Below are 22,924 nucleotides of genomic sequence, written 5' to 3'. Positions count from 1 at the left end.
CTCAGGGCCGCAGCCAAACAACTTCCTCCAGACAGGCATCAAGGCTTGTCTGGTGGGAAGGAGGACACTTCGAGGAGGAGCAGGGGGGAGGGGGGAAAGGGCAAACAGTTGATGTATAAAACTCATGTTGAACTATTTTTCCGGGTCAGTCCTCCGAACCATCTGTTGTTAAGAGCTCTGTCCATTCAATTGAATTATTCCAAGTTTCTGTTTAATAAATGCTTGAAGACATTTAAGTGTTTCACATCGCATTTGTTTTCTCTAAAGGAGATTGATAAGGTTAATTAATTTCCATTACAGCATCCTCTTCCACAGTGTTTCCTATACTGGTTTTAGCATTAAGCTCTGTCTGTATGTGGCCAACTGATTCTCTCATAGAAAAAATTAGATATTGACCATTTGCCACAGAAATCTAGGGTTTAAATGTAATCATCTTATGCTTGCCAAATTGACCGGGTTTTGAGGGCGTAATTATGCCTGCTTTGTGTTCCCTGAGTTTCAGGCAGCAGCATTACAACCAAACCAAATAATTACTTTTGGACTCAATAAAACCGCTCTGATTGAAGTTGAATGCTCCCAGTAACATTAACTAATGTTCTTGGTCCACAGGTGGACGTTGGAGACCGCGTCATGAAGCTGAACACGGAGGTGCGCGACATCAGCAACCTGAGTAAAAAGGGTTTCTATCTGGCCTTCCAGGACCTCGGCGCCTGTATTGCTCTGGTCTCAGTCAGGGTCTTCTACAAGAAGTGTCCCCTCACTGTGCTTAACTTGGCCCAGTTCCCCGACACAATAACGGGCGGAGACACGGCTCTGGTGGAGGTCCACGGTCTGTGCGTGAATGCCTCTGAGGAGTTTGAGGCTCCAAAGATGTACTGCAGTGCAGACGGAGGCTGGCTGGTTCCCATCGGGAGGTGTGTGTGCAAACCTGGCTTCGAGGAGAACAAGGACGTCTGTCAGAGTGAGTGGGGGGGAGGGGGGTCTGAGGGCCTGTTTGGGATGTAGTGTCAGTTTGTGTGTGTATCTCTCTGTATGCACGGGTCTCATGAAGGTGCCTTCTGATATAAAAGCAACTTTAGTAGAGTGACAAGTGAGATTCCTCAACAGCTTACAAAAGTGACCCAATTTGAATGAAACAATCATATACATTCTGCTCTTGTTAATATGTGATGCGTAAATAATAATAACAGCTATATGTGTGCCCTTGTGTCTTTGCCGAATGAGTATGTGCAGAAACATGTCAGCACTCTTTTGCGTGTGTGTGTGTGTTTGTGTGTGTTTATGTCAGCGTGGATGTCATTGCTCCGAGTGACTTCTATAAAACGTTCAACATTGTGAAGACAGTTCTCGCTGAGAACAGGTTGCTGTAGGACTTGTTTGGAGGCAATCTCCTCTTTTTTCTTTTTCTTTTTTAGTGCGTGTTTTTCAGAGCTGAATATCTCATTTCCCCCGCAGAGTAGGGGAGCGTGGTTTGAGTGTGTGCGTGCGTGTGTGTGTGCGTGTGTGTGTGTGGGTGTGTGTGTGTGTGTGTGTGTTTGTGTTCTCGGAGAGGAAAAGATTTGCCTTAGGAGGCAGGTTATTGAATAGTAAAACTCCACAGATGGCACGTGCAGTATGTGTGCATTTGTATGTGTGTGCATACTCAGTGTGCGTGCATTTGAGTGTGCAAGCTGCATTAGACTCGCGCCGTCACCTGTCCCCACGGGCTCGCTTCCTCCCCGAAAAGAAAATGGAATCATAGATATTCATCACCGCAAACTTGGAAATTGGTGCACATAATGCAATTTCAGTTGTTCTGGAGAAGCAGCAGCCAAGACGCCTCGACAACTTGGCAGTTGGGCCTTAGAGACAAGTGAATAAGAACAGAAGCTGTACTCTCCAGCTTGCGGACTGGTAATGTGCACAGATTGTGGCAGACCTCTGGCTGCATCTCAATCGTGAAATGCTTCGCCACATGTACGTCTTGTAAAAATGACACGTTGTGGTTATTTGACGGGTGATTTCACAGACAGATTTTCAAATGATTTCCCTACCTATAGCGTGTCGCTCTATGTCACGTTCCCCGTTCTGAAACTTTATTTAAAGTCAGTCTGACACAGCGGGGCGGTTGACCTCAGTGATCTTCATAACCTCATCAGTCTGCTCCTGAGTCTTATCACACCGTAGAGATTACATAGAGCAAGGTAAGCACGTTTAACAAGCTAGCTTCAACTCAATAACTACATGCGTGTGTGTGCGTGTGTGTGTGTGTGTGTGTGTGTGTGTGTGTGTGTGTGTGTGTGTGTGTGTGTGTGTGTGTTCGGGAATGTGTGCTATCGTTGTGTGTTGATTCTTTTGACAGTCTGAAGTCAGAGGCCAAGAAATATATGTGTCCCTTGTCTAATAAGTTATGTCCAATACAGATGTGCATGCGTGTGTGTTTTTGGAGGCAAAACAGGTGTCTGCAAGAGAATAAGCCAGGTCTTTAGTTTCAGTTCATTTCAAGGCATATTTTGTGGTGTTAGCAATTATTCTGGAAACAATCAAATATGATTTTCCAACAGATTTTGTATTCCTTTGTGGTGAATTGAAATCTCTCCGCCGCAGGGTTGTCTGCTCCACCTACTCAGTATTAGGAAAAACGGGTTTGTGGCATCTTGGGCAGGATTTGCATAGCAATGAAATTTCCTCCTCATACTGATGGAGAATTTGCTGTTCCACGTATGGCAGTCTAACACATCTCATATTTGTTTGCAGCCTGTGAGATAATGCCAAAAGAACCCCTTGGAAACCAGCTTTCTTTCATCAAAATGGCAATGGTGCCTGTATTCTGATATTGTTCCCTTCCCTCGTCAAAATTCCACTTAGCCGCCTAATGTAACTGCATCTGTAATCAGCCTGCTTTTAACAAAGACATGGGAGGACACTGAGAAGTACAAAACCCAGTGCGCTGCGCTTTAATGTGTCCCTGAGAGAACAAGGGCCAGGCTTTTAAAGAGCCCTCTCAGCGCTCGGCGTCAGCGCCAAACAAAAGGTTCCTGCCCGACACAGGCTGTAGGTCTTCCATAGGGAAAACACACGCGGCTAATGCATTCAAATCACCCTCTCTCGTTTGCCATCACACAAAGAGAGGAATGGGTGAGCGCTAGGGAAAGGACTGGAGGGGCATTTGTAATTATCATCACCGTGCAGGTGAACAAGCCTTTTAATGGACACCTTGCATTCCATTCCACTTGTTCTTTTTGTGTGCGGTTGTTTTCTGTTCTTTTTCACCATTAAGCTGCTCAGATGTTCACTGTTTTGATGTCCTAATGTTCTGTGTGAATCTTCTCGCATTGTTTTGGTCTTTCTAGTCTCCTCTTTGTGTCCTCTCTCGTCTCCTCTTTGTGTCCTCTCTCGTCTCCTCTTTTTGTCCCTGTGTTACACCCCCTCTCCCTCTCCGTGTCTCTGTCTCTCCCTCTCTCGGTGTGAGGCGCTAATGGAATCATTACTTGCCTCTCTGTGTTAGACAAACACCAGACACCTCCAATTACAGCCTTTTTTTCTCAATCTCTGGCTCTCTCACTTCCTCTCTGCTATTTTCTAACCTTGCTCTGGTGTCTGTTTCTATAATGGGACTGTTCTCCACCTCTCTCTCGCACGAGCACCCCATTTTGCTCCTCACCCATCCTTTGTGATACTGTCTTCCTTTTTCACCTCACCATTTTTCTTTCTGTCTTCCTCCTCCTCCTCCTCACAGTCCTCATCTCCTCTGTCTTCACTCGTTAAACATTTATAGATCACGGGTTCATCTTTCTCTTTTTCTATTTTCTAACCCAATGCTTGCTTCTTATTCCCTAAAGTTAGGCTCACAGTGTTTAAATGTGTGTGTATCTGTTCAGGCTGTTAATGTTGAACACATGGAATCGATTAAATCTGGTGAATTGTTTTGTGCTGTTCAGGCGGGCCACTTTTCCTCCAGTACAAACAGCACAAGTGGAACTGACTATGAAAGAGAAAATAATGTGATTCAATGGAAATAGGATTTAGCAATCAACAACAAACCATCAGGGTGTTATGGAAACTTCTTGAAAGTGATAATTTGATTATGATATACTGACATTTTTTTTGATAATCTCATTAAACCAATTAAGTTCATTCCTTGAAAAAACAAGTCACAAATATATAGAGACAAAGTCCTGATTCTGTAAACATGGTAACATTTCTTTTATTTATGTTTTAATAAATGTATTTGAAATAATTATTACAAGATTATTAGGTTACGGTGGGAAATAATGGGAGTTAAGTAATTGTAAGTCAAATATGTAAAATAAAGTTAATAACATTCAAAAACTAGAAAATTTCACAAGAAATTTTGAAAGTGTGGCTACTACTGCCGTAAGACGTCGCAATATGTATACATTACCGGTAGTGAGATGTGTTATTGAGGTAACACATCTCTCAATAACACAATAACCTCAATAACCTCTGCCACCTTCAGAATTATCAGATCAAATGACTTTCTTTGAGAGGGTGAAAAACGTAGTTTTTTACACAATGAAAAAAAAAATCCTTAATCGAAAGCCAAATAAAAAAGAGCCAATCAGACTTCTTCTATGGGAGGAGCCTAATCGGATTCGTTGTGTTGTCCATTTTTCCCCAGCAACAACAGACTCATTGGGTGAAAGGTCGATCCAAGTTGTATCTCCTCACTCACCAACTTTCTGGGGTCAAAAAACGTGCACGCACACACACGCGGGCGCACATAGACACACACAGTCAATCGTTTTGTGATAATTCTGTGTGTGTGTGTGTCTAAGTCTAATGTATGATATATAAGAATGTGTGTGAAACGTTTTTTGTAGAGTTTAAAATAGAGTGTCTTGGATGTCAGCTGACCAACGTCAGTTGGCTCCTCCTGCGTTTGTATCACCGGTTGTCGTGGTGATAGCCCTGATTGGCTAACTTAAAACAGGTGTGACACTGTCACAGAGCAGGAGACTGGACTGTGGATTTAATGAGAAAACAACCTTTTAAACTATTGTATTTGACAGACAACCGTGAATCCCATCACGAAAATAATGACATCATGAGAAGCACAAGACTTCTGAGAACGTTTCCGTCTACTTAAATATTTGTAAGGATTTATAAATGAGAGCGTAAATTCAGTTTGTAAAGTGCTCACGTTTCCGTCATGAGAGAAAATTGTGGTCCGATTTAACATGGAGGTTAATGGAGCAGTTGGCCGGTCTTCATGTCGCTTTCAGGCTTGCTGACAAAACAGTATACATTTGTTGGATTCCACGACGCATGTGTACCACCGGCACAATATTTCCAACGTTTTCATATATAAATTATGCCTCAAAAGTCAATATTGTGGAGTGAATGGCAAAATACAAATACAAAAAGGTTGTTTAGGACACAGCTCTGTAGTGGATTTCTATGTTCCTGAACTTGAATAAAAGCCAAGGGGATTGAATAAGTTCAAGGATTTAGAGATTAGTTTATATTTAACATTAATTAGAATAGGAGGAGGGGAGAGGAGCTCTTTGCAGGGGTCTGGGTGAAAGTCTCTGTGGGTGCAGCTCATTTGCATAAGGCGGGAAAACCGTGGGTGTGGCTCATGAGCGTCTGACAGAGGACGTTATTAATGGTCTAAAATGTCTATTTGTGTGCCTTATTGGTAATATTAGGATGTTTAAACCGTGTCTATGAGTCTTAAGCTTGTTTAAGTGTTTAATAAGAGGAAGCATATGGAAGAAAAGAAGTTAAGAGGCGTTTATTTGTGTCTTGAGACCGGTGTAAGTGTAGGTAATGAAGATGGGCCATAATTCGAGGTAGGGCGCAGAATTGAGTAGGGAGGTGTGGTTACACCAAGAAATAATACTATTGTATTTGACAGACAACCATGAATCCCATCCCATCACGAAAATAATGAAATCATGAGAAGCACAAACAGTCAAGTGTCAGCTGACCAACTGACAGTTCCTCCTGCGCGTGTGTGTGCGTGTGTGTCACCGTTGCCATGGTGTTCACTGAGAGAGAGACAGGAGAGTTGATTTAATGAAAAAACTAACTTTCAAACTAGTGTATTTGACAGACAACCATGGATCCCATCACGAAAATAATGACATCATGAGAAGCACAAGACTTCTGAGAACGTTTCCGTCTATTTAAATATTTGTAAGGATTTAGAAATGAGAGCGTAAATTCAGTTTGTAAAGTGCTCACGTTTCCGTCATGAGAGAAAATTGTGGTCCGATTTAACATGGAGGTTAATGGAGCAGTTGGCCGGACTTCATGTCGCTTTCAGGCTTGCTGACAAAACAGTATACATTTGTTGGATTCCACGACTCATGTGTACCACCGGCACAATATTTCCAACGTTTTCATATATAAATTATGCCTCAAAAGTCAATATTGTGGAGTGAATGGCAAAATACAAATACAAAAAGGTTGTTTAGGACACAGCTCCTCGTGCTCTAGCGATGACATCACAGCTCTAACCTTCCCCACACACACCCATTGTAAACTCTGAAATGGTTCCCACATTTTCCTAAACTTGAACAATAATTACATGAAAACTGTGCTAGCTATCAGAGAGAGAGAGAGAGAGAGAGAGAGAGAGAGAGAGAGAGAGAGGCAGGAGGAGAGAGAGAGAGAGAGAGGCAGGAGGAGAGAGAGAGAGAGGCAGGAGGAGAGAGAGAGAGGCAGGAGGAGAGAGAGAGAGAGAGACAGGCAGGAGGAGAGAGAGAGAGAGAGAGAGAAATCAGATTAACTAATATCATGTCAGCCACGGAAAGGGGGGGGCCAGACAGAGTTAGACAGACAGGGGGCGGTATATAGATCGAATGGCGGGAAAAAAATAGCACTCAAACACTCATGCGAAAAGCCCATTGGGAGGGGCAGAAGAGGGAGAAGACCTTGAAACAATCATGTCAGCCATCAATTAACCAGAGCTGCTCAATGTAAAAAAGTACAACTTTGCCTCTCTCCTACCCAAGACTTCAGTTGGTTTGTTTAAATAAAATGAAATGAATAACCATGTTTAAATCCATGAGTCAGTCACAACAGATATGAATAAAAGCAATGAAATCATGAGAAGCACAAACAGTCAGGATGTCAGCTGACCAACTGACAGTTCCTCCTGCGCGTGTGTGCGTGTGTGTCACCGTTGCCATGGTGTTCACTGAGAGAGAGACAGGATAGTTGATTTAATGAAAAAACTAACTTTCAAACTATTGTATTTGACAGACAACCATGGATCCCATCACGAAAATAATGACATCATGAGAAGCACAAGACTTCTGAGAACGTTTCCGTCTACTTAAATATTTGTAAGGATTTATAAATGAGGGCGTAAATTCAGTTTGTAAAGTGCTCACGTTTCCGTCATGAGAGAAAATTGTGGTCCGATTTAACATGGAGGTTAATGGAGCAGTTGGCCGGACTTCATGTCGCATTCAGGCTTGCTGACAAAACAGTATACATTTGTTGGATTCCACGACGCATGTGTACCACCGGCACAATATTTCCAACGTTTTCATATATAAATTATGCCTCAAAAGTCAATATTGTGGAGTGAATGGCAAAATACAAATACAAAAAGGTTGTTTAGGACACAGCTCCTCGTGCTCTAGCGATGACATCACAGCTCTAACCTTCCCCACACACACCCATTGTAAACTCTGAAATGGTTCCCACATTTTCCTAAACTTGAACAATAATTACATGAAAACTGTGCTAGCTATCAAAAAATGCCCAATTGGGCAAATAAACTCCAGACTTTTGTCAACGTTTTAAACTTTAAATCATTTCTCTACGATACATTATGGCGAGTCACTGTGGGCACAAAGATGTATGTTTTTTTGCTCTCTTCAGTCCGAAACCCCAGTCAAGTGAATGGGACAATTTCTCGCCGTTTTTCGCACTTTTCGGGAAAATGGCTGGTCGAATCTCTTAGAAAAGTCATAGCTCACGATTCCCGATCGGGCCGCACGTTTTGATGTATTTTTTACGCATGTGCGGGCAACGCTGTGGGAGAAGATACGGTCCAAAGTTTGGCGGAATAAGAAGAATAACTAGAAAATTTCACAAGAAATTTTGAAAGTGTGGCTACTACTGCCGTAAGACGTCGCAATATGTATACATTACCGGTAGTGAGATGTGTTATTGAGGTAACACATCTCTCAATAACACAATAACCTCAATAACCTCAGCCACCTTCAGAATTATCAGATCAAATGACTTTCTTTGAGAGGGTGAAAAACGTAGTTTTTTACACAGTGAAAAAAAAAATCCTTAACCGAAAGCCAAATAAAAAAGAGCCAATCAGACTTCTTCTATGGGAGGAGCCTAATCGGATTCGTTGTGTTGTCCATTTTTCCCCAGCAACAACAGACTCATTGGGTGAAAGGTCGATCCAAGTTGTATCTCCTCACTCACCAACTTTCTGGGGTCAAAAAACGTGCGCGCACACACACGCGGGCGCACATAGACACACACAGTCAATCGTTTTGTGATAATTCTGTGTGTGTGTGTGTCTAAGTTTAATGTATGATATATAAGAATGTGTGTGAAACGTTTTTTGTAGAGTTTAAAATAGAGTGTCTTGGATGTCAGCTGACCAACGTCAGTTGGCTCCTCCTGCGTTTGTATCACCGGTTGTCGTGGTGACAGCCCTGATTGGCTAACTTAAAACAGGTGTGACACTGTCACAGAGCAGGAGACTGAACTGTGGATTTAATGAGAAAACAACCTTTCAAACTATTGTATTTGACAGACAACCGTGAATCCCATTACGAAAATAATGACATCATGAGAAGCACAAGACTTCTGAGAACGTTTCCGTCTACTTAAATATTTGTAAGGATTTATAAATGAGAGCGTAAATTCAGTTTGTAAAGTGCTCACGTTTCCGTCGTGAGAGAAAATTGTGGTCCGATTTAACATGGAGGTTAATGGAGCAGTTGGCCGGTCTTCATGTCGCTTTCAGGCTTGCTGACAAAACAGTATACATTTGTTGGATTCCACGACGCATGTGTACCACCGGCACAATATTTCCAACGTTTTCATATATAAATTATGCCTCAAAAGTCAATATTGTGGAGTGAATGGCAAAATACAAATACAAAAAGGTTGTTTAGGACACAGCTCTGTAGTGGATTTCTATGTTCCTGAACTTGAATAAAAGCCAAGGGGATTGAATAAGTTCAAGGATTTAGAGATTAGTTTATATTTAACATTAATTAGAATAGGAGGAGGGGAGAGGAGCTCTTTGCAGGGGTCTGGGTGAAAGTCTCTGTGGGTGCAGCTCATTTGCATAAGGCGGGAAAACCGTGGGTGTGGCTCATGAGCGTCTGACAGAGGACGTTATTAATGGTCTAAAATGTCTATTTGTGTGCCTTATTGGTAATATTAGGATGTTTAAACCGTGTCTATGAGTCTTAAGCTTGTTTAAGTGTTTAATAAGAGGAAGCATATGGAAGAAAATAAGTTAAGAGGCGTTTATTTGTGTCTTGAGACCGGTGTAAGTGTAGGTAATGAAGATGGGCCATTATTCGAGGTAGGGCGCAGAATTGAGTAGGGAGGTGTGGTTACACCAAGAAATAATACTATTGTATTTGACAGACAACCATGAATCCCATCCCATCACGAAAATAATGAAATCATGAGAAGCACAAACAGTCAGGATGTCAGCTGACCAATTGACAGTTCCTCCTGCGCGTGTGTGCGTGTGTGTCACCGTTGCCATGGTGTTCACTGAGAGAGAGACAGGAGAGTTGATTTAATGAAAAAACTAACTTTCAAACTAGTGTATTTGACAGACAACCATGGATCCCATCACGAAAATAATGACATCATGAGAAGCACAAGACTTCTGAGAACGTTTCCGTCTACTTAAATATTTGTAAGGATTTATAAATGAGGGCGTAAATTCAGTTTGTAAAGTGCTCACGTTTCCGTCATGAGAGAAAATTGTGGTCCGATTTAACATGGAGGTTAATGGAGCAGTTGGCCGGTCTTGATGTCGCTTTCAGGCTTGCTGACAAAACAGTATACATTTGTTGGATTCCACGACGCATGTGTACCACCGACACAATATTTCCAACGTTTTCATATATAAATTATGCCTCAAAAGTCAATATTGTGGAGTGAATGGCAAAATACAAATACAAAAAGGTTGTTTAGGACACAGCTCCTCGTGCTCTAGCGATGACATCACAGCTCTAACCTTCCCCACACACACCCATTGTAAACTCTGAAATGGTTCCCACATTTTCCTAAACTTGAACAATAATTACATAAAAACTGTGCTAGCTATCAAAAAATGCCCAATTGGGCAAATAAACTCCAGACTTTTGTCAACGTTTTAAACTTTAAATCATTTCTCTACGATACATTATGGCGAGTCACTGTGGGCACAAAGATGTATGTTTTTTTGCTCTCTTCAGTCCGAAACCCCAGTCAAGTGAATGGGACAATTTCTCGCCGTTTTTCGCACTTTTCGGGAAAATGGCTGGTCGAATCTCTTAGAAAAGTCATAGCTCACGATTCCCGATCGGGCCGCACGTTTTGATGTATTTTTTACGCATGTGCGGGCAACGCTGTGGGAGAAGATACGGTCCAAAGTTTGGCGGAATAAGAAGAATAATAATAAGTAATAATAATAATAATAATAAGCCCGAGCAATAATATGAAGTGCGCTTTGCTATAGGGGTCTATGACCCCTCTAGCTGAAGCCACACTTAACTAGAAAATTTCACAAGAAATTTTGAAAGTGTGGCTACTACTGCCGTAAGACGTCGCAATATGTATACATTACCGGTAGTGAGATGTGTTATTGAGGTAACACATCTCTCAATAACACAATAACCTCAATAACCTCTGCCACCTTCAGAATTATCAGATCAAATGACTTTCTTTGAGAGGGTGAAAAACGTAGTTTTTTACACAATGAAAAAAAAAATCCTTAACCGAAAGCCAAATAAAAAAGAGCCAATCAGACTTCTTCTATGGGAGGAGCCTAATCGGATTCGTTGTGTTGTCCATTTTTCCCCAGCAACAACAGACTCATTGGGTGAAAGGTCGATCCAAGTTGTATCTCCTCACTCACCAACTTTCTGGGGTCAAAAAACGTGCACGCACACACACGCGGGCGCACATAGACACACACAGTCAATCGTTTTGTGATAATTCTGTGTGTGTGTGTGTGTGTCTAAGTCTAATGTATGATATATAAGAATGTGTGTGAAACGTTTTTTGTAGAGTTTAAAATAGAGTGTCTTGGATGTCAGCTGACCAACGTCAGTTGGCTCCTCCTGCGTTTGTATCACCGGTTGTCGTGGTGACAGCCCTGATTGGCTAACTTAAAACAGGTGTGACACTGTCACAGAGCGGGAGACTGAACTGTGGATTTAATGAGAAAACAACCTTTTAAACTATTGTATTTGACAGACAACCGTGAATCCCATTACGAAAATAATGACATCATGAGAAGCACAAGACTTCTGAGAACGTTTCCGTCTACTTAAATATTTGTAAGGATTTATAAATGAGAGCGTAAATTCAGTTTGTAAAGTGCTCACGTTTCCGTCATGAGAGAAAATTGTGGTCCGATTTAACATGGAGGTTAATGGAGCAGTTGGCCGGTCTTCATGTCGCTTTCAGGCTTGCTGACAAAACAGTATACATTTGTTGGATTCCACGACGCATGTGTACCACCGGCACAATATTTCCAACGTTTTCATATATAAATTATGCCTCAAAAGTCAATATTGTGGAGTGAATGGCAAAATACAAATACAAAAAGGTTGTTTAGGACACAGCTCTGTAGTGGATTTCTATGTTCCTGAACTTGAATAAAAGCCAAGGGGATTGAATAAGTTCAAGGATTTAGAGATTAGTTTATATTTAACATTAATTAGAATAGGAGGAGGGGAGAGGAGCTCTTTGCAGGGGTCTGGGTGAAAGTCTCTGTGGGTGCAGCTCATTTGCATAAGGCGGGAAAACCGTGGGTGTGGCTCATGAGCGTCTGACAGAGGACGTTATTAATGGTCTAAAATGTCTATTTGTGTGCCTTATTGGTAATATTAGGATGTTTAAACCGTGTCTATGAGTCTTAAGCTTGTTTAAGTGTTTAATAAGAGGAAGCATATGGAAGAAAAGAAGTTAAGAGGCGTTTATTTGTGTCTTGAGACCGGTGTAAGTGTAGGTAATGAAGATGGGCCATTATTCGAGGTAGGGCGCAGAATTGAGTAGGGAGGTGTGGTTACACCAAGAAATAATACTATTGTATTTGACAGACAACCATGAATCCCATCCCATCACGAAAATAATGAAATCATGGGAAGCACAAACAGTCAAGTGTCAGCTGACCAACTGACAGTTCCTCCTGCACGTGTGTGCGTGTGTGTCACCGTTGCCATGGTGTTCACTGAGAGAGAGACAGGAGAGTTGATTTAATGAAAAAACTAACTTTCAAACTACTGTATTTGACAGACAACCATGGATCCCATCACGAAAATAATGACATCATGAGAAGCACAAGACTTCTGAGAACGTTTCCGTCTACTTAAATATTTGTAAGGATTTATAAATGAGGGCGTAAATTCAGTTTGTAAAGTGCTCACGTTTCCGTCATGAGAGAAAATTGTGGTCCGATTTAACATGGAGGTTAATGGAGCAGTTGGCCGGTCTTCATGTCACTTTCAGGCTTGCTGACAAAACAGTATACATTTGTTGGATTCCACGACGCATGTGTACCACCGGCACAATATTTCCAACGTTTTCATATATAAATTATGCCTCAAAAGTCAATATTGTGGAGTGAATGGCAAAATACAAATACAAAAAGGTTGTTTAGGACACAGCTCCTCGTGCTCTAGCGATGACATCACAGCTCTAACCTTCCCCACACACACCCATTGTAAACTCTGAAATGGTTCCCACATTTTCCTAAACTTGAACAATAATTACATGAAAACTGTGCTAGCTATCAAAAAATGCCCAATTGGGCAAATAAACTCCAGACTTTTGTCAACGTTTTAAACTTCAAATCATTTCTCTACGATACATTATGGCGAGTCACTGTGGGCACAAAGATGGATGTTTTTTTGCTCTCTTCAGTCCGAAACCCCAGTCAAGTGAATGGGACAATTTCTCGCCGTTTTTCGCACTTTTCGGGAAAATGGCTGGTCGAATCTCTTAGAAAAGTCATAGCTCACGATTCCCGATCGGGCCGCACGTTTTGATGTATTTTTTACGCATGTGCGGGCAACGCTGTGGGAGAAGATACGGTCCAAAGTTTGGCGGAATAAGAAGAATAATAATAAGCCCGAGCAATAATATGAAGTGCGCTTTGCTATAGGGGTCTATGACCCCTCTAGCTGAAGCCACACTTAATAATAAGCCCGAGCAATAATATGAAGTGCGCTTTGCTATAGGGGTCTATGACCCCTCTAGCTGAAGCCACACTTAATAACACGATAACCTTTAACGAACAGGAGTGCATTTTTATTTTATTTTCTGCAGTGAATTGATGCTCTTATGAGTGTTGAACCCAACAGGAAGGTGGATGTGGGAGTGATATAAAACTGTGCCCTTGTTGTATTGTAATGGATGAAAAATGGCAAACAGTGTTACTGTTTTTGATGGACAACAATGACGCTCTATAGAAAAGAGGAATACACCTTATCAGCCTTTTGCTACACAGACAATACATTTATTTCATTAAGATCAATACATTGTTGCAACAGTATGGGTTTTGGTCTTTTCATTGGATTTGGTGACAGTAAAATATAGTTCATCACCAGCCCTGTCCTTAAACGTTTAATATTGCAACTTAAATACTAAGTATATTAAATACTTTTGGGGTTTTCTTATTCACCTTTTTCTGGCTATGCTACTCGATCACATAATATCACACTCGTCTGCTTTGCCACCACTGGAGTTACATAATCTCTCTCTCTCTCCCTCACACTCCTATTCTTTCAACACATACTCTCTGTCTCTCTTTCTCCCTCCCTCTCTGCCACATACAGTCGCTCACCCTCGTCTACCCCATGCAGAAGCCTCTGTCAGTGCAGCCCAAGCTGCTTGTTCGCTCTCTTGCTTTCTTTTCTCTTTGTGTCCTAGTCTCTTGTGCATTCTGTTTCTGTTCTCCCTCTCTGTTTCTGCCACTGTACTCCCTTGCCCTCTCCTGCTGTCTCTCTGTCTCACAGCTGGTAGGGAATGTAGAGAATTCTCCTCTCGAACCTCTCCTGCCTTAAGCCCTGGAGGAACATGCTGAAGGGCAGAAGTGTGTATGTGTGTACAGCTGTGACTAGACGTGTGTTTGAGTGTGTGTGTCCTGTCCTTCTCTGTGTGTCTGACAGCACCAATTACTGCCTCAGATGCCTGAGAGATGGAGGAGCCGGAGTGGAGAAGGACAGACACCTGTCACCTCGACACAAGTTATCTTGCTCTCATCCCTCCCCTTCTCTCTCTCTCTCTCTCTCTCTCTCTCTCTCTCTCTCTCTCTCTCTCTCTCTCTCTCTCTTTTTCTCTCTTTCTCTCTCTCTCTGTGGGCTAAAGTAATATAGGTCAGCATGACGCGTCTGTCCGTCGGCTAAACCTGTGTGATGGTCTCCTTCTTCCCTTCTTGTTCATATGTCGGTTTAATGCTGCCAAAATGAAGCAACAACTTAGTTTACAAGAGGAACTTTTCAAAGTCACACCACACTCGTCATACTGATTCCACTTAGCTCGCCTGCTGTTTTTTTCACTTCTCAAATTGGACCAAAACCAAAGTGAAAAATCACTGAGGAACAAATCCACTGTGCGACCGAACCCGGTGTGAATTGCCTTGTCAGCTATGTGATCATTTGGAAGGCTGTGGATGCAGACACAACTGGTTTCTGGACTGAAAAAGAAAAGAAGATCGATATCAGTCTCATGTCTGTGCGTTATAGGAATAGTTCAACAATCTTTGTTGACAAATACAACAAAATGGCACAAATTAGTGCCATATTTTTGGTATTTGTAAAGTATATTTTTACATTGTCACAATTATTTAAAAATAATAATAAATAATCCTTTATTTTTGTACTTAATAATTAATAACAATTCTAGTTTGGACGATTCCTATTTGTATCTATTATGGTTAATTAGATGGTAATGAATGGCTGATAGAGAGTACACTGATGCCCTGTTCTACACACATTTCCTGCAGTACATGCTTGTTTAAGTACAGTCTTTGACCTTTAGAGAGTCAGGAATGTTGCCTGTTAAATGTGAAAATAAATCAGCTGATATGGGTGAGACAGAAGTAACATTAGTGTGACACCCCTGCCTGACCATAAAGACTGGAAACAGGAAAACAGCTATCCTGGCTCTATGCAACGGTAGCAAAGTCCACCTATCCAGCTCCTCAAAAGCTCACCATTAACACGGTGTGTCTCGTAACCTGTGCAAAAATCGCTGTAACGGAGAGTTATGTGCAAGAATATTTGTTGGCCAAGCTCAGTGATTTCCTGAAGCTTTGTCATCCCAGTAAGGTTGGCAGGTTTGGCATCACGGGGTCTGTAATCAAAGCCAAAATCGGTGCTCCCACTGTATCCGGTAACTTGCTGCAAAAGACGCTGCATTGAAGTGTCAGGAGGAGGAATAGACAGATTGTCCATAAAAAATAGCTACAATGTTGAACTATTCCTTTAAGGCAGAATCATGTAAATGATTAGAGGCAGGAAAACACCACACAGCTTTAGCACTGACACACTCTAAGCCCTATTTGACCACAGCGATGAGATCATCACGTTTTGGAGGGATAACTAAGTCATGCACAATGTCATTTTCAAGAGAAGAAAAAAAAATGTAGTTTGATCAGCGAGACAACTCCCTTTCTGTACGGATAAGAGAACGTCATATGATACATGTGCTCTAAGGGCTCGATCAAGATATGCACACATATGCATATAATATAAGAAAGACCATGACCGCACACACACACACACACATTGGACTTTTACATTTTATATCTCATAAGAGGATTGCAGTCTCTGTTCATAATGAAAGATTTGAGCACGGAACAGATGTAGGAAAAGCTTAATCTTTGCACCTGTGAAAGAGATTGAACTCACTTACAGAGGGCTGTGTGCGGGTAAGTGTGTGTGTGTGTGTGTGTGTGTGTGTGTGTGTGTGTGTGTGTGTGTGTGTGTGTGTGTGTGCGTGTGTGCGTGCGTGTGCGTGCGCGTGTGCGTGTGTGTGTGTTTTGAAAGCTCATTTGGGAATCTGCCTTACTTTATTGCCTCTCTAACACATACCTTGATCTCTTCCTCTATCCTTACAGAAGTGTGTGTGTGTGTGTGTGTGTGTGTGTGTGTGTGCGTGTGTGTGTGTGTGTGTGTGTGTGTGTGTGTGTGTGTGTGTCTGTGTGTGTGTGCACGCGCGTGCGTGAATATGTGTGTGATGTGGACAGGTCGGTAAAGTGAACATTTTTATGTAGATCACATACAGACTTTTGAAGGTCAAGTGCTCCCTCCTGCATGTAGTATGTTCACACACACACACACACACACACACACACACACACACACACACACACACACATACACACACACACACACACACACACACACACACACACACACCTCTCATTTATTTGCTCTTCTCTTGGTGGCAGCTCAGGGAGCTTGAGAGCAAAAATGTGTGGGTATAGGATGGGAGTGGGCGGCTAACAGAAGGATTTGGACAGCAAGTCAAGAGATGTTTGTGTGTATACAGTCCATGTAATGTGTGTATGTAGTGTATATGTGTGTACACTGCTGCAGGCATTGGGGCATTACACTGTTGAAGTGTCAGGCAGCAAGGTAGTATTACTAGCCAGATGTTCTTAAAGGACAAATGGATAAATGGGCCAAGTAAGGCCAGTCATGAGTTCTTCTACTGGTCTGTGGGAGTGTGTGTCTTCCTGCTGCTCGCCCATCAGCCTGCCTTTACTTTGAATAAAGACAGACACCTTTTACTATATTACGCCTTTATCTCTTCTATCCCACACGTCCCTCCTGAACTCCATCCCATTTCCCGCATCCCTCTTTCTCATCTCCTCTCTTTTGTGCTTGAATAAATGACAAAATCACAAAGGCTTAGGCGCTCGCTATATCCTCTACACACCATAGTCCCCGTCTACATACCCACACAGCACTGACCCAGATAATGTCTATTCACACAGTTCCTTCCAGCACAGCTCCTCTTTCGCCATGGCGGATCTCTTGCCAGACATGAGCTGAGTTGCCAAAAGCCACCTTAGTACCAGGCATTTGCCCTGCTCAAGTGTTAGCCACAACGAAACCCGAGGACACCGAGGTGGCTTTTGCGAGACAGGACCTCGTAAAGCTCAGCCGAGTTGGGTGCTGTAGGTTAAACCCTGTGAACAAAGCCTTAGAGAAAAGGAGGAAAAGCAGGCCAAGGACTGAGAAACAGTTAACGCGCGTTTCAACTCCTCCTGTCCTTATATAGCTCTATTCCCAACAGGCGGAGGCAGAGAGAGAGGTGTAGACGGGAGAGCGCGTCTCCATTGGGTACAGTTGCCATTAATTGGATGCGTTCCATTAGCTGTTGAGTTCCAGTTAGGGATAAACATGTGTGCACTCATGGGAGAGTTCATAATTTTCTCATTGCTATAGTGTTGAATCAGTTTTGAGTCTGCTCCAGTTAGGATCTAAAGGTTTGGAGAAAGGTGCATGTGTGTGCGAGAAAAAGCAGAGGAGGCATGCAGGCAGCCAGGTCTGCTCAACAGGAAACACAGGAACAGGAAGACAGCCATTGACCCCTTCCCCTTATTCCCTCCCTCCCTCCCTCTCTTTCTGGTTCATGGATGGCTTCCAGATGTACGATCAGCCCGTCAGACTGATTGGGTTTGGGCAGCACAGGCGTTATTGCTCCAAACACAAAGTACAGATGTAGCCATGGTCGAAATCCAATTTGTTGCTGCTTTCGTATGCAGTGCAGCTGCACTATTATTTTACAGCCAAGACGAACCATTCAGAGAATTCAAACAGCCAAGATTTTTCAGCTCAAGTGTTGGCCAGAACAAAGAGGAGTTACTCAAGACCCGATGACAGATCTGACAGATTACGTTTCATTTTTTTATATGTCCTTTTAGACCAGCTGCTGCAGTATTAAAAGGTGGCTGCAGGCTTGAACTGACACCTAGTATGCTAAGTACACCTGCAAGCTCAAGTCTTCTGTTCCTCTGTCAGTTACAATTAAATCAATGACAAGTTTTAGGAAGTAATGCACACATGTAACACCTCAGGCAAACATGTAACCTCAACTTTGATCATTTTTAAATAAAGCCCAAAGTAAACAAGCTGAAAAATAGCATAAATAATTATGTTTATGTCAGACACAACGATCTCCTTTCAAATTGCTACCCTGCTTCATGCAGCTCTATGTTGAAAGGGTGTGTGAGCATCATTACCTTTCAAGGCTGCTTCATATAGACCTAATTATGTTGTCAATATTTATTTGTTAGATGAAACGCTCCTGCTGCTCTCAACTGTGCAGATTTGTATTATTGAGAGCACAAAAAGGACACGCAACAGCAATTTTTCCAAGAGGGAATTATTTTTTATGTGACACCCTTGACTTCCTGCAGGATGCTGAATGGGCTCTGTGGTGTCAAGGATGTGGGTAAGGGGCAGTATTATGTATGGAGTGCTTCATTTTTACCATTACAGTAATACTGGGAGGTGGAAGTTTGATATGTTGGCCGTCGTGGAGCTGAACCAGCCAGTCAGCGATGATCTGTGATCTTCTCTCACGAATGGGAATAAAAATAAAAAAAGATTCAGATTTTCCAGCTATTGTCAATGTGCTGAGAGTATGGCTGAAGACGTGAACCAGAGCCCACCCAGAGATTAAAGACAGCCATAATATGGCCTCCCACTTGATAGCATGAACGTGTTTATGTAAGTATGAGTGTGTGACTGACAGAAGAAAAAGGCACAGGGCTCTTCTTTCCTCCTCCGCCTGAGAGAATGAATTATTGAGAGTGATGAACTGAAAATAACGTGGGTGAGGAAAGGAGGTGCACAGCTCCTCCTACACACACTGCCGGTCACGAGGCCGGCCGATGTGGGCACGTTTACTGCCGTAGTGTGTGTGTGTGTGTGTGTGTGTGTGTCTGAGTGAGTGTAACTGGGGAGATGAGATGTGTGTTTGTGTGTTAATGCTCTGTAGGTTGGGTTTTTTATGGAAGGTGTTTAAACTACATGTGTGTCTGGGGAGAGAGAATGTGTGTGGTAGTGAAGGTTTAAATCTGTGTATTTTAAGCTGTGTGTGTGTGTGTGTGTGTGTGTGTGTGTGTGTGTGTGTGTGTGTGTGTGTGTGTGTCATTTTTACGCGTTTACTGGTCTGCCTGGCTATGTTTAAAGGAGAAAAGGTGAATCTTTGTGTTCTTCTGGCCTTTTATCTTGATAGCAAAACAGACAGAAGAATAAGTTATTCAGACTGTGAATCAAACTCCCAACAGGCTCCTTCTATAGACCTGTCATGCTCTCTCTCTCTCTCTCTCTCTCTCTCTCTCTCTCTCTCTCTCTCTCTCTCTCTCTTTCTCTCTCTCTCTCTCTCTCTGTCTTTCTTTCTGTCCCTCGTCCATGATCCCGTTCACACAGAAACACACCTGGTATCTATTTAATCTGTTTTTACACGGCAGGATAATCACCCCAGCTCAAAATTAGTGAGCCATCAGCTGGGGTTACCACTAAAAAGGTGTGTGTGTAGATGTGTGTTTGCTTTAATTGAACTGAAATTGAGCTCGCTCTCTTTCCCTTGGAATTTTTTGTATGTGTGTGTGTGCCTGTCAGCGAGAGAGTAAATATTTGTGCAGGAGCTCTGGAGAAGGTCAGGGTCAACGTATGACAGACAGCCCACTGGGAAATAAGACACACAAAGGCAAAGACAGACACACACACACACACACACACACACACACACACACACACACACACACACACACAATAATACATACACACAAACAAGCACACACACATACATACAATAATACATACACACAAACAAACACACACACACACATACACACACACACACATACACACACACACACACACACGCGCACACACACACACACACACACACACACACACACACACACACACACACACACACACACACACACACACATACATACACAAACAGGGAGAATAAAGTAGAGATGGCCAGAAAGTGAAAGAGAAAGACTGACAAATAGAAATAGACAGACAGGAGGGCAAACAGGGAGATGTATGGAGGGAGAGCAAAACAGAGGAAGACAGTGATGAACAGAATGAGAAGAAGGAGAGCTTCATCCCGAAGTTCCCCATGGCCACGCTCAGTAATTGGCTCGTGTCCAGAGGACAGACAGTAGATCAGAATGGAGCCTGAGTGTACTCATGTGCTTCATGTACTGGACATCACAAACCATTTCATAACCGGTCTGCCCATGTGTGTGCGTGTGTGTGTGGGGGTCGGAGAAGTCATAAGATGCTATAAACACAGTGAGGGTCTGTCCTGAGGTGTCAATCAGAGAGGCCTATGCCTTCTGTCTGAACATGGCTCATATCTCATGCCCGCTCTGCAACCATATGATCCTGCCTCGTCTATCCATAACAAAAGTCTAGCAAAAGTAATTGCTGCTACACACAACACACTACTTTCTTACGGAATACAGTTTTTAAGACATTTCCCCTGTTCTTGTCTCTTTTAGTGACGACCTGTGGTTGAATTGGGATAAATAGGTATATCTACATATAAATCCACACATACCACAAGATCTGAAATACAGTAACCCTACATTCGAAAATAAACGTATTCACTCATAAATCGTCTGGAAGGCTATTTTAACACCCGTTCTATGTTTGTTTTTTCTCTCTCCATGGTACACATCAAAAGGCTGTCTGTACACATTTTAATTATACATTTATATGACATCATTATACAGGAAAATGCCTTTCTTTTTTTCCAGGCACTAGTATACCCCATTCCTTACCTGACATAAATGCTTTTTACAGAGCCTTTTCCTTCCTATCAGTTGTACAATTCAGTTGGAGAAATAGGAAATCTCTAAATTTCTGGCTTAAAACATGGTCAAACATAATAACAAGATTTAGTTTAAAATACTGGGCTCACTCGTAAAGTTAGTTCAGGTGGGTTTACCTTCCTCTGCTGGCAGGTAACGGCTGTTACGAGTGAGGGAAAGCCATGTTCAAGCACTAAACTGTGCAAATGTCCACAGCAGTTGTAGACTGGAGGCGATATGACTAAAATAACAGTGTTGTTAAAACAGTGATGATGCAGTGTTATTGTTCATACACAGTTAACGTGAGGTAATTCATGTTTAATAACTCAATATTATGAGGAGAATTGCTCACATACTGAAAGTAAAAAACATCCAGCGAGCAGACTTAATGTCAAAACAGACAAACAGAACTGCTCAAGATATGCTTGTATGCATGTGTGTGTTTCATAGGATTAGTAGTTACGGTGAATATTATGGTGTTAAAGGTTGTTATGAACTCCGATTAGAGATTAGAGGTACACAGCAGGGGGCTGGACTCTGATGCTGACATCTCTATTCCACACAAACCTCCTCATTACCACACACACTTATGTACTTTGCACTGCTCTCCACTCTATAAACAGACCCACATACCACACCCGAAAACACTCATGCAGCCATAATTATTAACCACATCTTCTTTTGCAGTTTTTACACGCAGTCCCATTGAGCATATACTGGTTTCTTTTAACCTGAATGTGTTTGGGTTTTTTTCACATATAAAAGGTGCTTTTGTTCAAGTCCGCAAGCATGTTTCACGGGAATATACACAAGAGCCCAAAACACACACACACACACGACCCCGGTGGCAGTAAAGGATGTCACATTCTATCATGTCAGATTTCTCCACTGACGCTTGATGTATCAATGTTTAAGTAGCTGGCCTCAACTAACGCCCGGGTAGCCCCCCCCCCACACACACACACCGATCTGTGCCCCAGGAGCTGTGGCACTTGAGGGGTACTAGAAGGGTTCCATCTTGAAAGCCTGTTGCCATGGTGACCATTATGGAGCTCATCTCCCATGGGCCAGCAAGCTTTACACTGGAACCATGGGAGATGAACCACCGACTATGAATCCCTCTTGAAAGAACACACACACACACACACACACACACACACACACACACACAGTACCCCTCAGGTTTCTCCTCTGTCCGCCCTTTATGGGAAAGCCGGCCAAAGGAGCCAATGTTTGACTTGACCCTAAGTGCGACAGAAAGCAAGAAAACGAAGCAATTAACAGTAACTATAGAAAAGCAAGTAGAGAGGAAATGGCTCCCAACTGAGCAGTGGCAGTGTTTGTTTTTAGAAAAGTGCAGCTGATGTGATTTTGCATACGCACAGAGTCGCCTGCTTGAATGTAATTAGAATGGAATTACTTTTCCTCCAGGATATCGGGTTTGTGTTTCTGTGCGTGCACTCGAGTGAGAATCTGTACCGGCCGTATCCTACAGGAACTCTACCGGTGCAGTCAGCAGCTGCCATTCACACGAGCAACCCATACACCTTATTTTAGCATGGTGTCACTATTAACACATGAATGCTGCTCAGGTCTTCTGATGCCAAAAAGAATCATTTCTCACAGCGTTGACTGAAGCATGACACACTTTTTCTCAGTATACTACTCTAATCTTTAACAATAGTGTATTACTGTGTGTGTGTGTGTGTGTGTGTGTGTGTGTGTGTGTGTGTGTGTGTGTGTGTGTGTGTGTGTTTGTGTGTGTGTGTGTGTGTGTGTACTTGGTACCTTTCTCAGTGCAGTTTATTTTGGCTTCCTTCTCTTCGGAGATGTGTTCTAATGTTCAGATCTTGTGATGTTCAGATCACAAGATCACATTCATTTTCATTTTATTTTTGTTATTTAGTT

At 42.4% G+C, this 22,924-nt stretch overlaps 1 protein-coding gene across 1 annotated transcript in view; it reads left to right on the top strand.

Annotated features, from left to right (window-relative positions):
• The window catches only part of epha4b (eph receptor A4b), a gene marked incomplete at both ends in the record, with an annotated part of 89,211 nt that overhangs the window by 25,885 nt on the left and 40,402 nt on the right, over positions 1-22,924 (top strand). Inside the window, one exon of the mRNA XM_079224271.1 lies at positions 610-961. Within this exon, the coding sequence (XP_079080397.1) occupies positions 610-961 (352 nt within the window). The remainder of the gene's footprint in view (positions 1-609; positions 962-22,924) is intronic.

The sequence above is a fragment of the Taurulus bubalis genome (assembly GCF_910589615.1).
Source record: "Taurulus bubalis genome assembly, chromosome: 1".
Classification (NCBI taxonomy): Eukaryota; Metazoa; Chordata; class Actinopteri; order Perciformes; family Cottidae; genus Taurulus; species Taurulus bubalis.
This window is presented reverse-complemented; position numbering and strand designations above follow the sequence as displayed.